The 17,238-nt window shown below is 44.1% G+C and overlaps 1 protein-coding gene across 1 annotated transcript in view; it reads right to left on the bottom strand.

Moving 5' to 3' along the window:
* Nucleotides 1-12,011: 12,011 nt before the first annotated feature.
* ARAP3 (ArfGAP with RhoGAP domain, ankyrin repeat and PH domain 3) overlaps nucleotides 12,012-17,238 on the bottom strand; it is a 123,546-nt gene continuing 118,319 nt past the window's right edge. The window contains 1 exon segment of the mRNA XM_083181502.1: nucleotides 12,012-15,368. Coding sequence (XP_083037628.1) covers nucleotides 14,775-15,368 — 594 coding nt within the window. The 3' untranslated portion in view covers nucleotides 12,012-14,774.

Here is a 17,238-nt window from a genome sequence, read left to right as displayed (position 1 = left end):
AAAACAGTGTGCCGAGCGTAGAGAGGCACCGTGCCCGAAGCATGGCGAGTGTAGCGGTGCACTTTTGTAATGTCCATGTCTTCTGTGTCGACATTCGGGACAAAAAAAATGTGAAAAACCCATGTCGACCTTCCCATTGTCGACCAAAAGCTTGTGTGGTTGACCTTTAGACCATGAGTATGTCGACCATTTAGTAGTGTCGACCTAGATATGGTCAACCTAGCATACCATAACTGCTGAGATACTGCAGCTGCACAGGAGAGAAGTCTGTGACACACACACACATATATACATGCAATGCCTATGCATGGGCACACACATTAGGCCCCGACGCATGGGGCTCTGGACTGCGAATAGTCGCAGCCCGGCAATCCCCAAATAGAAAAGAATTTGCGCGTTTCGTTCATGGACACACTGGCACACTTCCCCAAACTTATCACTGCTTCATATATTTATACTCATACGTCCTCCGGCACTTGGGCATAAATACAAGAGACAATGACATCCTGTTTTCTGATCTCTCGCTTGTCTGAATTATTTGGGCGATTGTATATAGAACGACACAGTTTTTAACTTTGTTCCTTGCCTCTTTTTTAGTATGACTAGAAAAACAAAAAGAAAAAGAAACTCGGGTGGGGTGCACTCTTAATATCTCAATCACAAAAGTTGCTCAATAAAGATAATTAACGTTTTAAAGTTTTTTGGTGTGATTTTTTTAAATATTTGCTGAGTGTTGGAATTAGTAACCAAAGTTACTGGTGGTTTAAGTATTTAATCTATACTGGCGATTTATTTAATCATCTACAGGATTAAATGAGGCCGGTATGTGTGAATATACCTTTAATTGAGAGAGCTGACCGTCATATATCCTTAAATGCCTTTAACCAATAGGCAGTATAAATGTAATCTCAATTGATGTTTGAGATGAGGATTATAATCATTGGTCAGCATAACTCAAAATTTCAAGGGAATTAGCAAATAATAATTCACACATATCAACAATCATAATATTATTAACATATATATATTTCTAATTTCTTTGATATCAATTTCAAACTCCGGCAGCTTCCCTGGCTGTAATTTGATATATTGGATAATGTGGTTCTCTCCTTGGTTTTAAATGGCAACAAATCCACTATGTGGCAGACCTGCTGTCACACATAGTAGCAAAAAAATTTTTTATTTCTAGAACAAAGAGATACATGAGTTAATTACCCTGGCTACAATGTAAAATAGTGTTTCAAAGTGCTGGTTAGCTTATGGAATATACACATCCTATGCCGCATATGATGCCATGCACAATCAATGTTCCCAAAATAAGTTTAGACACACTGCAGGTATAATCAACGTGAGGTTCACAAAATCTCATAAATCTTTACTAATCACTTATGTGGCAGACCTGCTGTCACAATGTCAATCAAATATTATATGGCCAGGGAATAAGTCCGTTTATTATCTCTGGCTATGATTATAAATTACTATTAGGAAGTGCTGGTAGGCTTACGTGACACTAATTAGTGTTATACCTATGCCCCACAATTGACTGTAGTGCACTTATCCACACACACCTGTGCGGTTTTTAGGTGCAGATGAAAAGCTGAGCAACTCAATGTCACCCCAATTAGAAGCAAACACACTTAATATAATCAAATAGAATTCACAAAAATAAAAGTTGCATTTTGTGGTATAATTATGTAGCTAAATTGCCCCCACGCTGAAACGCACAGCGCTAAAATATCTTGCAAGAGTATACACTGCCCCGCATGGATGTCTACACAGAGCCTAAGACTCTGTCATATAGAATTTGCAATGATGCAGGCTGCGCTTATGGTTGTAATATAATTTATATAATTGTATAGCTGAATTGTCCCAAGCGCTGAGACATACAGCGCTATAGTATCCTGCAAAAGTATAAATATATATAGCCCAGCACAAATGAACAAGATATACACAATGAGATGCCGGACAATAGGTTAAATTGACACAAGTGTTGCCACCTCACTACTATATCAAAGAGGGGGAAGCACCAAGCTGTACATACGGGAAAACTCACTGCCGGAATCGAACAGATAAACAAATAAACAGATAAATAAATTAAAGGACCGCTGCCCCGTGTCTAATGCCAAGCCACTGGCCGGCACAATAGTGCTGCACGGGGAGGGGGTCCCTTGTTACCAATCCTGTAGATCAGTGTTTTTCAACCACTGTGCCGTGGCACACTAGTGTGCCTTGAGCTGTTCTCAAGTGTGCCCCAAGATCTAGAGATGCCCAAACCAGTTTGCAGCCACCACCAGTTCAACTGTTATTTACTGGTCTCTTCTTTTCATGTAAAGGGCCAATGTATTTTATTTTTGGTACCTGTGAGGACCAGTGTGATTGTTTTTTATATGGGGCCCAATAGTTTTTTTTTTTTTTCCTGTGGGGCCAATGTGTTTGGTTCTGTGGGGATCTCATGGTGTGCCTTGGCAATTTTAAAATATTATTTAGTGTGCCGCAAGCTAAAAAGGTTGAAAATCACTGCTGTAGATAGAGAGGTCTCCTGGAGCCGCTGGCGGGTACTTGCAAACTGCATGCACGGAGACGCTCAGATGGTCACGTGTGCACACGTGACCCCTATGACGCGCGTTTCGCCGGAGCTTGATCACACAGGCAGCGTATTCCAGCTGCTCTGCTGTAGATCTTTATGTTGGTGTGCATCCAATCAGCAATCGCCTCTATTCTGACGCTGTAAATTGCTACTACTAAATTGCATGTGATTGGTATGCCACTACACTTTCTATAAATAAATGTATAGTACTTAGGTTTATGCTAATACCACTTATTAGCATCTACGCTATTTAAAGGTACATGTCCTCGCAGAAAAACGTGAAAAACCTTTTTATTAATTTTTGTATTTTTTATTTTTTATTTTTTATTCTGTGTTTTTTGTTTTTTATTATTTTGTTTTATAGTTTTATAGATTTTTTTATGCTTATATTTATGATGCAATATTGCCTCCACCTGGATCCCATCCCACCTAAGGATTCTTAGATTCTCAATTAATAAATATTTTTATAGATTTTATAATTTTTTCTGTTATCATGGTACTGTTATTTTTACGGATGCATGTAGTCATTTGCAGGACACGTGCATCTAAGTGCCCCTATATCTTGCTAATTATAATCTTGCTCTATTTAATATAATTTATAATATAATTAGTTTAGTTGTGATTATTTTTTTATATTTTTTTATAATTTTTATTATTGTATTTTTTTATTTTATTAAGCAATTGTACAGAATTGTCCCATTAATTTTTATGGAACATTATCCTTCCCAGTAATAGTCCATAAACAATCCTAAACCTGTGTGTGCCCTTTATGGTGGTGATATGATATTAATTTAAAGAAAAAGTGACTGTTTAAGAGACAGCATTTACTGTTGTCTGTATGTGATATATACTACAGTGCCTATTGGCCCCTGAAAAGTGAAAGAAATATGAATGTGATAACAAAAAAAGGAGGGGTGTTGCACACCAAATATAAATATAATTGTGCCAATACTTAAGTGCAAAATACGGGGAAAAGTAAGAAAAGGGCAGGGAAGGGGAAAGAAAGGGTAAAGAAAAAAGAGGGGAGGGGGGGAAAAAAGAAAGGGGAAAGAGAAAAAAGGGGGGGAAAAGGGGAAAAGCAAAAGGAAGAAAAAAAAGGGGGGAAGAGAATTGTGAAAAAATGGAATAAGTTGTATAAAATGCTGCATAATAGCTAGTGCATGGCAAATAAATGATGAAGGATGTTTGATGGAGAAGGATCTGAGAAAAGATGGTTTTGCATCTGATGCCTCTTTGTTGAGTATAATGGGAGGGTTATCATATAGTATTTATCCTTTTGTGGAGGTGGAGCCTCTTTATTGAGTATAATGGGAGGGTTATCATATAGTATTTATCCTTTTGTGGAAGTGGAGTTTTCCTATCTAGGAGTTATGACAGCCACATACCAAGTTGAATTATTGAATAGTGACTAACTTATGTTATGAAGAGCCCAAAAGTGAAATGCATATTTTGAAAAGAATGTTTTACTACCCAGAAGTAAATGAGTGGGCCTATGAGAGGAATGCACCATAATTGATGTATTCATTCATCCCTGTGGGGTTTAGTGTACCCAACTCGAACGTCCACTGACTTTCCTTTGTGAGAAGGGCTTGCGTGAGGTCGCCACCTCTAATGCCAAGACCAATTTTCTCCAATCCACAAACCTGGAAGTCCTTGAGTGAGCCTCCATGTTTGATCACAAAGTGCCTTGCGACCGATGTTATCTTCTTATGGTTCTGCAGATCTGTTATTCCGTTACGGATGGTCCCTACATGTTCCAGGACCCTTTGTTTAAGGGGACGGGTCGTCATGCCGACATACCTCTGCCCACAACCACAAAATATGCAATACACCACGCCCTCTGTTTTACAGTTGATGTAGTCATGCAGTTTGATGAGTTTGCCAAATCTGTCTGTGATACTGTCACGTGTTGTCATAAACTGGCATGCTTTACATTGTGAACAGTCATTTCATAAGAACCGCGCCACCAAAAAATCGAATAACAGGCACTTACCCGTGTGGACAATGTAAAGCATGCCAGTTTATGACAACACGTGACAGTATCACAGACAGATTTGGCAAACTCATCAAACTGCATGACTACATCAACTGCATAGGTGTGCGCACAGGGGGTGCCGGGGGTGCACAGGCACCTCCTAATGACCGGCATCCCCCCCCATCCCCCCGCACGATTGCAGCTTCTCCCCTGCTGGCAGCAGCAGTGGTGTAAAATACAGCTTGGGGGGACCCGACTTAACAGCAGGCAATCCCCTGCAACCGAACCTTTTGATTTATGTTTTAAAATACTGTCCCTCATCAGCAGCACAATGAAGGGGGAGGAGCACCAGCTGATCCAAGCTGTCACTGAGTCCCCTCCCCTCTCCCCCCTGATAGTGCTGTTGCTGGGGCTTGACATCACAATCTCGTGACAGCCCGGCGCGAAAAACAAATCTACCTGCTGCCAGCGCTGTGACCACAGGAGATCCAGCGCAGTGACCTCTAAAGTCCCGGCATTGTGTCCCCGGAGACCTGGCCCTGAGAGCGGAGACCCGGCCCTGCACCTGAGGGAGACGCTGTGTCCATGGCAGAGCCGGAGCTATGTGCAGGAGATGCGCCACTACTGAAGGTAATTGTGCTGAATGGGAATCTCTCTTTCTCTCCTCCCCACCTCTTTCCCCTTCTCTCTATCCTCTCTTTCCCTCTCTCTATCCTACCCTCTTTCTCTACCTGCCGCTGTCTCTCCTTCTTTGTCTTACTGATAGCTTCTCTCTCCCTGTACCCCCCTCCTGTCACTCTGAGTTGGTCGCCGAGCAGCTAGCAGCCAGCACAGCAGTGGGCACTGGCAGTCCAGTATGTGACATCCAAAAAAGATATCACTCACTACACAGCTGAATGGGGCCATGACTGACACAGGGGCGGGGGACAGGACTGACACAGGGGAGGGGGACAGGGCTGACACAGGGGGAGGGGGACAGGGCTGACACAGGGGGAGGGGGACAGGACTGACACAGGGGGAGGGGGACAGGGCTGACACAGGGGGAGGGGACAGGGCTGACAGGGCTGACACAGGGGAATGGGGACATGGCTGACATAGGAGAATGCGGACAGGGCTGATACAGGGTGGGTACAGTGTACATTTTTGCAGCGTGCCATCGGCGTGCAATGTCCCTGTTTCTAGTATGTGTTGGGGGGGGGGGGATGATTCATTCTGAAGTGTATATACATAAATAAGTCACCTTCTATTTAGTTTACATTGATGCCCTGTAGGCGGTGATGGACACGCCCAGTAGGCGGTGAAGGACACGCCCAGTAGGCGGTGAAGGACACACCCCTCCAATTGTGCACCCACTAACAAAATGGGCTGCGCACGCCTATGATCAACTGTAAAACAGAGGGCGTGGTGTATTGCATATTTTGTGGTTGTGGGCAGAGGTATGTCGGCATGACGACCCGTCCCCTTAAACAAAGGGTCCTGGAACATGTAGGGACCATCCGTAACGGAATAACAGATCTGCAGAACCATAAGAAGATAACATCGGTCGCAAGGCACTTTGTGATCAAACATGGAGGCTCACTCAAGGACTTCCAGGTTTGTGGATTGGAGAAAATTGGTCTTGGCATTAGAGGTGGCGACCTCACGCAAGCCCTTCTCACAAAGGAAAGTCAGTGGACGTTCGAGTTGGGTACACTAAACCCCACAGGGATGAATGAATACATCAATTATGGTGCATTCCTCTCATAGGCCCACTCATTTACTTCTGGGTAGTAAAACATTCTTTTCAAAATATGCATTTCACTTTTGGGCTCTTCATAACATAAGTTAGTCACTATTCAATAATTCAACTTGGTATGTGGCTGTCATAACTCCTAGATAGGAAAACTCCACTTCCACAAAAGGATAAATACTATATGATAACCCTCCCATTATACTCAATAAAGAGGCTCCACCTCCACAAAAGGATAAATACTATGGGCCTTATTCTGGTTGGTGCGGCCAGAGCCGCACACGGGGCTCCGGCCGCACAAACCAATCCCCGCCCACCCTACGGATCGCCACGGCCGTCCGTACACGGACGGCTGGCGATCCGCATAAAAATGGTGGAGGCGTACGCCTCCACCATGGTGGGAGCTGCCCCCTGCATTCGATGGTCGTAGACCATCGAAGGCAGGTCCGCACGCCCCGGCAGCTCCCGCAAGTTGAGACCACACGGACAATCGTCCGTGTGGTAGCTTGTATGGGGGCTGAAAGCTGACATCCGGCGACGTCAGCTTTCCGCCCCCATGAGTTGCGTCATGCCCTCATTACCATGCATACGCCCCGCGTTTGCATGGGAATGCCCATGAAACGCGGGGCGTACACATAGGGAAATGAGGGCATGAAGCCTCTCACGCCCCTATACGCCCCCTTTGCAGCGGACGAAATACGTCTGCGGCGAAGGGGGCTGCACATGCGCAGATTGACCTCTGCGCATGTGCAGAAGAAAAACATCGGCGGTACGGCCGCACGCGGGCCGTACCGCACGAACCAGAATAAGGGCCAATATGATAACCCTCCCATTATACTCAACAAAGAGGCATCAGATGCAAAACCATCTTTTCTCAGATCCTTCTCCATCAAACATCCTTCATCATTTATTTGCCATGCACTAGCTATTATGCAGCATTTTATACAACTTATTCCATTTTTTCACAATTCTCTTCCCCCCTTTTTTTTCTTCCTTTTGCTTTTCCCCTTTTCCCCCCCCTTTTTTCTCTTTCCCCTTTCTTTTCCCCCCCCCCTCCCCTCTTTTTTCTTTACCCTTTCTTTCCCCTTCCCTGCCCTTTTCTTACTTTTCCCCGTATTTTGCACTTAAGTATTGGCACAATTATATTTATATTTGGTGTGCAACACCCCTCCTTTTTTTGTTATCACATTCATATTTCTTTCACTTTTCAGGGGCCAATAGGCACTGTAGTATATATCACATACAGACAACAGTAAATGCTGTCTCTTAAACAGTCACTTTTTCTTTAAATTAATATCATATCACCACCATAAAGGGCACACACAGGTTTAGGATTGTTTATGGACTATTACTGGGAAGGATAATGTTCCATAAAAATTAATGGGACAATTCTGTACAATTGCTTAATAAAATAAAAAAATACAATAATAAAAATTATAAAAAAATATAAAAAAATAATCACAACCAAACTAATTATATTATAAATTATATTAAATAGAGCAAGATTATAATTAGCAAGATATAGGGGCACTTAGATGCACGTGTCCTGCAAATGACTACATGCATCCGTAAAAATAACAGTACCATGATAACAGAAAAAATTATAAAATCTATAAAAATATTTATTAATTGAGAATCTAAGAATCCTTAGGTGGGATGGGATCCAGGTGGAGGCAATATTGCATCATAAATATAAGCATAAAAAAATCTATAAAACAAAATAATAAAAAACAAAAAACACAGAATAAAAAATAAAAAATACAAAAATTAATAAAAAGGTTTTTCACGTTTTTCTGCGAGGACATGTACCTTTAAATAGCGTAGATGCTAATAAGTGGTATTAGCATAAACCTAAGTACTATACATTTATTTATAGAAAGTGTAGTGGCATACCAATCACATGCAATTTAGTAGTAGCAATTTACAGCGTCAGAATAGAGGCGATTGCTGATTGGATGCACACCAACATAAAGATCTACAGCAGAGCAGCTGGAATACGCTGCCTGTGTGATCAAGCTCCGGCGAAACGCGCGTCATAGGGGTCACGTGTGCACACGTGACCATCTGAGCGTCTCCGTGCATGCAGTTTGCAAGTACCCGCCAGCGGCTCCAGGAGACCTCTCTATCTACAGGATTGGTAACAAGGGACCCCCTCCCCGTGCAGCACTATTGTGCCGGCCAGTGGCTTGGCATTAGACACGGGGCAGCGGTCCTTTAATTTATTTATCTGTTTATTTGTTTATCTGTTCGATTCCGGCAGTGAGTTTTCCTGTATGTACAGCTTGGTGCTTCCCCCTCTTTGATATAGTAGTGAGGTGGCAACACTTGTGTCAATTTAACCTATTGTCCGGCATCTCATTTTGTATATCTTGTTCATTTGTGCGGGGCTATATATATTTATACTTTTGCAGGATACTATAGCGCTGTATGTCTCAGCGCTTGGGACAATTCAGCTATACAATTATATAAATTATATTACAACCATAAGCGCAGCCTGCATCATTGCAAATTCTATATGACAGAGTCTTAGGCTCTGTGTAGACATCCATGCGGGGCAGTGTATACTCTTGCAAGATATTTTAGCGCTGTGCGTTTCAGCGTGGGGGCAATTTAGCTACATAATTATACCACAAAATGCAACTTTTATTTTTGTGAATTCTATTTGATTATATTAAGTGTGTTTGCTTCTAATTGGGGTGACATTGAGTTGCTCAGCTTTTCATCTGCACCTAAAAACCGCACAGGTGTGTGTGGATAAGTGCACTACAGTCAATTGTGGGGCATAGGTATAACACTAATTAGTGTCACGTAAGCCTACCAGCACTTCCTAATAGTAATTTATAATCATAGCCAGAGATAATAAACGGACTTATTCCCTGGCCATATAATATTTGATTGACATTGTGACAGCAGGTCTGCCACATAAGTGATTAGTAAAGATTTATGAGATTTTGTGAACCTCACGTTGATTATACCTGCAGTGTGTCTAAACTTATTTTGGGAACATTGATTGTGCATGGCATCATATGCGGCATAGGATGTGTATATTCCATAAGCTAACCAGCACTTTGAAACACTATTTTACATTGTAGCCAGGGTAATTAACTCATGTATCTCTTTGTTCTAGAAATAAAAATTTTTTTTGCTACTATGTGTGACAGCAGGTCTGCCACATAGTGGATTTGTTGCCATTTAAAACCAAGGAGAGAACCACATTATCCAATATATCAAATTACAGCCAGGGAAGCTGCCGGAGTTTGAAATTGATATCAAAGAAATTAGAAATATATATATGTTAATAATATTATGATTGTTGATATGTGTGAATTATTATTTGCTTATTCCCTTGAAATTTTGAGTTATGCTGACCAATGATTATAATCCTCATCTCAAACATCAATTGAGATTACATTTATACTGCCTATTGGTTAAAGGCATTTAAGGATATATGACGGTCAGCTCTCTCAATTAAAGGTATATTCACACATACCGGCCTCATTTAATCCTGTAGATGATTAAATAAATCGCCAGTATAGATTAAATACTTAAACCACCAGTAACTTTGGTTACTAATTCCAACACTCAGCAAATATTTAAAAAAATCACACCAAAAAACTTTAAAACGTTAATTATCTTTATTGAGCAACTTTTGTGATTGAGATATTAAGAGTGCACCCCACCCGAGTTTCTTTTTCTTTTTCTAGTCAAACTTATACCCAACTCGGGGGTGCACCACTGACCATTACATCAATCAGACAAAGGCTATTGCCATTAGTCTGGCTGTAATGATAATTTCAGAAGTTATTCTTCTATTCTAGTCAGTCATATCTTCAATCCGCTATCTACACCTTCATCTTTCACTTGAATTATTTAACCCCACCTAGTGCAGACTCCCCTCTAATCTTTTCTTCTCTTTTTTAGTATATATGTTTTATTTATACAAATACATACTTTTCCCTCACCAAAGCAGCTCCAGAATGTATTTTGCAGATTTCTTGGGGGAGGGATCTGCACTAACCCTCTCTGGTGAAGTCCGCTTCCAAATACGCGAACATCCGTACCATCATGGCATACCTCCCAACAGTCCCAAAAACCGCGGGAATGTCCCCGAAAACCGGCAGTGTCCCGCGGTGAGAGGGGGGCTGTTGGGAGTCCCCCCTGTCGGCTGGTGAGCAGCGGGGAATAAACGCTGTGCGCATGCACACAGTGTCTATTCCCGCAGCCAGGGGGCTGGGGGCATGGCTAGAGGCTCACAGAGCCTCTGGGTCATGCCCCCATAGCGGCAAAACGGGGGCGTGGCCTCACCGTGAGTATAGGTCACGCCCCGAAATTAGGCCACACCCCCTCCTAAATTTTTCCGGCGCGCCATCCCCTGTGCCTCCTCCTGCTCCCAAGAAGTTGGGAGGTATGTCATGGTATCAGAGGTAGGAAGTAAAGTGACTGCATAGGCAGGTAGTAATGTGACTTTGTACTGCCCCCTGGTACAAAAAACACTGTCCTTGTGACTCCGGAATGATATATTCCAGCGAATAAAGATTGCCACAAATTGTGGTAATAAGGAATCTTTAATATCAAGCACTGTAGGGAAAATACAGACTGATTTTGCAGTGGGCAGTGTTATTTTTACACTGTCATTTATAGTTCATCTTGGACGAACCCCTTTCATATCTACAATAAATCTCTCTACACACCCATAATCTGCCCCACCTGCAGCACAGATCTGTACTATATAGTCTTGCCTATATTTTTCTCTTTGATTTCGATGCCACAGGACCCAGTGGCGTAAATATAGCGGGGAGGCGCTGAGGGCGCCGATCTGCGGGGCTATAGTTACAACTTACTACCTAGCCTTAACACCCACCCACCCAAGTAAACTTACACCCCCCCCCTCACCCCTCCGCATGCCGCCACATTCAGGGTCCCGGCCGCAGCGCAGATCTTGTCCCGGCTCCGTCTCCTACTGCAGTTCAAATTAAAAATAACTATCAGAAAATGGCTGCCCCCGTACAGCAGACAGTTTTTTGGGATGCTAGAGGAGGCGCAGGCCTCCTCTAGCATCCTTTAAAAACTGTCTGCTGTTAGGGGGCAGCCATTTTGTGATGGTCATTATAGAACTGCAGGAGGAGCCGGAGCCGGGAGAAGATATGTGCTGCGGGGCCCCTGAATGCAGCAGCATGCGGAGGGGTAAGGGGGGTGCTTAACTTCACTTGGGAAGGTGGGTGGGAGGGCTAGAGGGAGGGGGGGTGGCGCTGCCGATATTGGCGGGGGGGGGGGCGCAAAAATGCTAGTTACGCCACTGACAGGACCGTGCATCTGCATCGAATGCGACTAAAAAAGCATTCGATTAAAAATTCGATTATATTTTGACTATATAAGCAAAATGGAATCAGAAGCAAGGCAGAATCCCACTGTGTGTATGGGGCATTAAGATTAAAAATGCATATTGTCCTGTTATTTTGATCACCAGCAAACGTACATGGATAGCCTTGCATTGTAGAAGTCCTAATACATTCTTGCGTAACCTCGTGCACACATGAGTTTCCATTTACGGGTAGTGAAAATAAGTTCTGCTTAGCATTAAATGTTGCTGACAAACGAGACCTCAGCAAGATATACTGCCGAATGTAACAAAATATCAGGCTGCTGGTTTCATTTTAGGGCAAAGTGGAGGACTCGCAGTCAGTGGTGTAACCAGTGGCATTGAGAGGGGGGGGGGGGGGTGTTTACTTTTTACCTAGGTTTGCTGGAGGGTCACATGTCTCGCTCCCCCCATTGCATGGAGCCAGGCAGTGGGGAGAGAGAAGATAAACTCGGATTTAGTTTAAATTTAATATAATTAAAGGGGTACCAGTGCACCCGTGTGCTCCTGTATTGGTGCCCTGTCCTGTGTGTTTGCTCCATTTAATTTAAATTTAATATAATTAAAGGGGGTTCCAGTGCATCCATGTGCTCCTGTATTGATTCTCTGCCCTGTGTGTTTGCTCCATTGAATTAGGGAGCTCCACCCAGGTGCCCTCCCATGTTTGTTCGCTCCAAATAAATTATGGAGGACAACAATTCAGCTGATACAATAGGGAAAGATAAAGAACCACTTCCTAGTGCTGAAGCTGCTGCCACTAATCCTGAGCATGGCAGCCCCCGCCAGCCATAGCCAGGGTGCGCGTGCGAGACGCTCGCGCGGCCCGATGCAACGGAGCTCTCCGCCGCCCCGAACCCCCCCTAACCCTGCCCGTCTCCCTGAAGCAGAGATGGGCAGGGTCCAGCCACCGAGAGACTGGGACGCGTGTGCGCGTGAGGCGTTTGCGCGCCCCAGTCTGCTGGAGTCCCTCTCCGCCGGCTCTCGCCAGTTGGGGCGCTATGGCGAGAGCCGGGCAAAGAAGAGAGGGGCTCCATCTGTATCAGTAGCTTGCCGCAAAGGTCATAAAAGATGTTCCGCTCTGATTGCCATATACATTTTAAATAAACACAATTTATTTAAAACATGTTACATGTGATAATTCATAAGGACCACAGCATTTTCTCCAGTGCTATAAAAATGACAATAGGTCAAATATATTATACCTCACCCTGATTAGGTGCAGCTGTTTGGATTCAGGAAGTTGTATTGAAGATGGGATGTTGCCCATAGCAACCAATCAACGTCTACTTATTTAGAACCTTGTAGAAGATAATAGATAGCAACCAGTTTGATTCTATCTATTATCTTCTAGAAGGCGCTAAATAAGTAAGTAGAATCCGATTGGTTGCTACGGGCAACATCCTACCTTCAATAAAACTCCCATCTTAGTAAATGTTCTCCTTAGTGTGCTTGAGCATTCCCAATGTTGGTGCTTCCCAGCCAAGTCCATGGGGGTTATTCAGACCTGATCACAAAGCTTTTTTTTTAGCAGATGACCAAAACCATGCTGCACTACAGGTGGGGCAGATGTAACACGTGCAGAAGTGTGAGTTAGATTTGGGTGGGTTATATTGTTTCTGTCCTGGCTAAATATGTTTCTGTCCTGGCTAAATAGTGGCTGCTTTATTTTTACACTGCAGTATAGATATCAGTTTGAAGTATAAACCCTTCGGAAATAGTGGCGGGTGCCTATACAATGCTGTCTTTCCCTACAGCTTTGAACAGGCAGTCGGGCCTGTACTGCTGAGAACGTCCGTGGATTGTTGCGCTGATGGGCGGATCAACTGACGGATCTTGCGGATACGCCCACTTTCCGGCGAGCAGGCAGAGAAAGGTACAGGGTCACGGCTGTCGGGACATCCCAACAGTCGTGACCTGGGATTGAAAATACCCCTAAAACTGAAATAGGCAGGAGATAATGGTGTGGCTGAGAGAAGTTTTATATTGCAGCGAGTGCCAAGAGATGATGGTAGACACGCCTGATTGGCAGTGATAGATACACCCAGTAGGTGGTGCTAAACATATCCCTTTGACAATGCACCCCTAAATAAAAGGTGCTGTGCACGCCTTTGACTCCCAACTTAGTACATTTCCCCTATGCCTATACCTGTGTAGGCAGGGTAGACTCTGCCTCCACCTGTATGTAAGCAATGAGGAGAGGGGGAAGGGGGGGAAACTGATTTCCCTGTGATCTGATCAAACATAATGCTGACTGTCCGGCGTGTTACACAATAAATAAGGTGTGGGAAACTGTGCACCAGCAATATTATAGGACATTTCTAACTGAGGATGCAAATGTGTAAAATGTAACAATTCACATGGATGATATTCACATGTTTTAATAAAACCCACTCACCTCTGCTAGCTATTGCGTCACTGCTAAGTACTTTGGGTGTAACACAGAACTGCAGGCAAGTTGGCCACAATTGCTATCACCCTGCAAGTATGCACCTGTAGTACGCACCTATGGCACTGGCTTCCCATAACCACCGTCATTGTCCATGCACACTGGTGTCAGCGCTATCCTTAAGGCAAGCAATACAAAATGACACATACAGCACTGTCCCATTTACATGTGGTAATGGCAGTAAATGCACGTGCCCAGCCTTGGAACATGCCAGTGCTAAAACCCCTCAGATCATCTGCAAAATGGCCATTTGCTGCAATTTTTTTTTTTTTATGCAGCTGTGTTATTTTACATTAGGTGACAGGAACTCTACCAGGGATGTCACCGGTGGGGGGACGCACAACACTACACCGTGCAGCCTTTTCTGTATACCAAAAATATACATTAATAGTTCCGGGAGTTAAATAGTTCCAGCACAACAATGGCTCTATACAACAACGTTCTGCTGCATCGTGTTTCTGGCCTACGGACATTGATGACCATGAATTACAGTTTATACAAATAATATATTTAGATTACATATAACACAAGTCACAGCTAAGAAGTCAGTTCATTGTGACCGGGTGAGCTCAGGCTGCAGTTGCCGTTTCTCAGGCCACACTGTACGGAAATGCCCCACGTCGCCGTATTACAGACCACTGTTGTCCTGGATATTGACGAGGATGTGACGTTATTTGGTCACGTCACTTGCTGCCCTGCACCTGAGCCAGGTTCATTTTTCTTACTTAGCATGGTGTTGAGTTCCTGAAGAAGTTTATCTTGCATATTATTGGAAAGCGGAGATGTCTTCTTCCATACAGGAATCTTGGGGTCTGTGGTGGCTGTCGGCTCAAAGAACAATGGCAATGCGCTAAGGTCCAGGGTGCTTTTCGCCCCTTGGCTCCTCGCATGGCTTGTCTGAGTCCGGTTTGGCTCCACCTGCCTTTCAAGGGAAGCGGTTTTATCAGACAAAGTGGTTCTAATGCTGTCACTGGGGGCACTAAGGTTTCTGTCTAGAGAATGAGTCTTATTATAGTTCTCCCATTCTGGTCTCTCTGGGGCCCGGAGAATCGTTGGTTCTGAATCTGGGGGCTTTGTTTCTTTCTGGTTTAGCACTGGCTTTTTTGTCCGGTCCAAGGGAGGAGGTGGCTGAAGTCGTTCTGTGGACAGCAAACAGTCAGTCTCTGGAGGTGGAACCCTCTGGAAAGTTCCAACTTCCTCGTACACAGGCTCATGTTCGTCATCCTGCTTTTCCTGGAGATCCTCCAGGGAGTCCTGGTGCATCTTCATGGGCTAGAAAAGATGAAGGTCTCTCATTAACAAAATAAGATCATTGCAATGCATAGTGTTCTAACTGTAACAGGAGAACAATAGTGTCATTACTCATGCAGAGAGTGATTGTGTACTTAGCAAGCACATGCCAAGTGCAGTGCATTCATGTTAGTACTTAAACGCCAAAAACAATTCTTACATGCCTCAATATTAAATATAATACAGAAATGTATTGTCTGCAATGTCTACTTCTGCCCCCTAGAAGAATATTAGAAGCAAGGGCACACTAAGTGCTGACCTGCCCCGTGTGCCTATAATTACAGCTTGTGTGGTTTCAAGATGAGATCTCAATGACTTTGAAAGAAGCTCGATGGTTGGGTTGCGTTGGGGTTGGCAGGAGCTGACACAATGTTCAACTTACTAATGTTTCATGATCAATATTGTCTACATTGTTTAAGGGGATGTGACCAACTCTATAGGGAAAACCTCCCTAGCAAAGGGAAATGGTGCATACTGTACCCCAGGATCTCTATAGCAGGGTAGAATGGACAAATGAATCGTGCTTGCTTCACATGTTCTCGATGATCAACATTGTTAATGTGCGCAACCATCCTGTAGACCTTGCTCTGAACAGTGTAGGGTCTCTGCTGGTTCTAAAGTAAGAAGGGGTGCATTTTCCTGGCAGGGTTTGGGTGCAATTCTACCCTTAGAAGAAAAGTTATTGCTACTCTATTTGGAAATGAGTAAGTCTTCCAGCATAACTATGCCCCCAGTTTGCAGAGCATGCATGGTCACTAAGTCATTGCATGGGAATTCCCCTGCTGTTATGGCTTTCTCAGGGATGTTATTGAATAAGGGTTTTCGAAAGCTGACGATTGTTGGGGCTTTAGTGATCATTTTACAAAGCTATGCTTACTTAACATTTATTGTTACCGCTTTTAGGTAATATACTCCCAGATCTTAATCCAATCCAATAGTTATAGCATAATCTGGGATGTCACTTGAGACTCTGCACCCATCCACCAGATGTCAGGAGGAACCGTGCTAAATCCTTCCAGAATAAACCTGGCTATGGGGAAATCCAGCAGGGAGACTCTGCACCCATCCACCAGGAGAAACCGTGCTAAATCCCTCCGGCATAAACCTGGCTATGGATAAATCCAGCAGGGAGACTCTGCACCCATCCACCAGATGTCAGGAGGAACCGTGCTAAATCCCTCCGGCATAAACCTGGCTATGGGGAAATCCAGCAGGGAGACTCTGCACCCATCCACCAGATGTCAGGAGGAACCGTGCTAAATCCCTCCGGCATAAATCTGGTTATGGGGAAATCCAGCAGGGAGACTCTGCACCCATCCACCAGATGTCAGGAGGAACCGTGCTAAATCCCTCCGGCATAAATCTGGCTATGGGGAAATCCAGCAGGGAGACTCTGCACCCATCCACCAGATGTCAGGAGGAACCGTGCTAAATCCTTCCAGCATAAACCTGGCTATGGGGAAATCCAGCAGGAAGACTCTGCACCCATCCACCAGATGTCAGGAGGAACAGTGGTAAATCTCTCTGGCATAAATCTGGCTATGGGAAAATCCAGCAGGCAGGGAGACTCTGCACCCATCCACCAAATATCAGGAGGAACCGTGCTAAATCCCTCCGTCATAAACCTGGTTATGGGGAAATCCAGCAGGGAGACTATGCACCCATCCACCAGATGTCAGGAGGTAAATCCCTCCAGCATTAATCTGGTTATCGGGAGACCCGGCACCATGGCATATTCCCGCTGACCTGGTTACCCATGGGGGTGTGACACCCTATGAAGTGAGTTTTCAGTGTTTTTGCCTATAACCTGTAATAGTTGCAGAAGTAGCGGTTACAGATAACAGAATGGGAA

The sequence above is a fragment of the Crinia signifera genome, chromosome 4, assembly GCF_055691185.1.
Source record: "Crinia signifera chromosome 4, ASM5569118v1, whole genome shotgun sequence".
NCBI classification, from domain to species: domain Eukaryota; kingdom Metazoa; phylum Chordata; class Amphibia; order Anura; family Myobatrachidae; genus Crinia; species Crinia signifera.
This window is presented reverse-complemented; position numbering and strand designations above follow the sequence as displayed.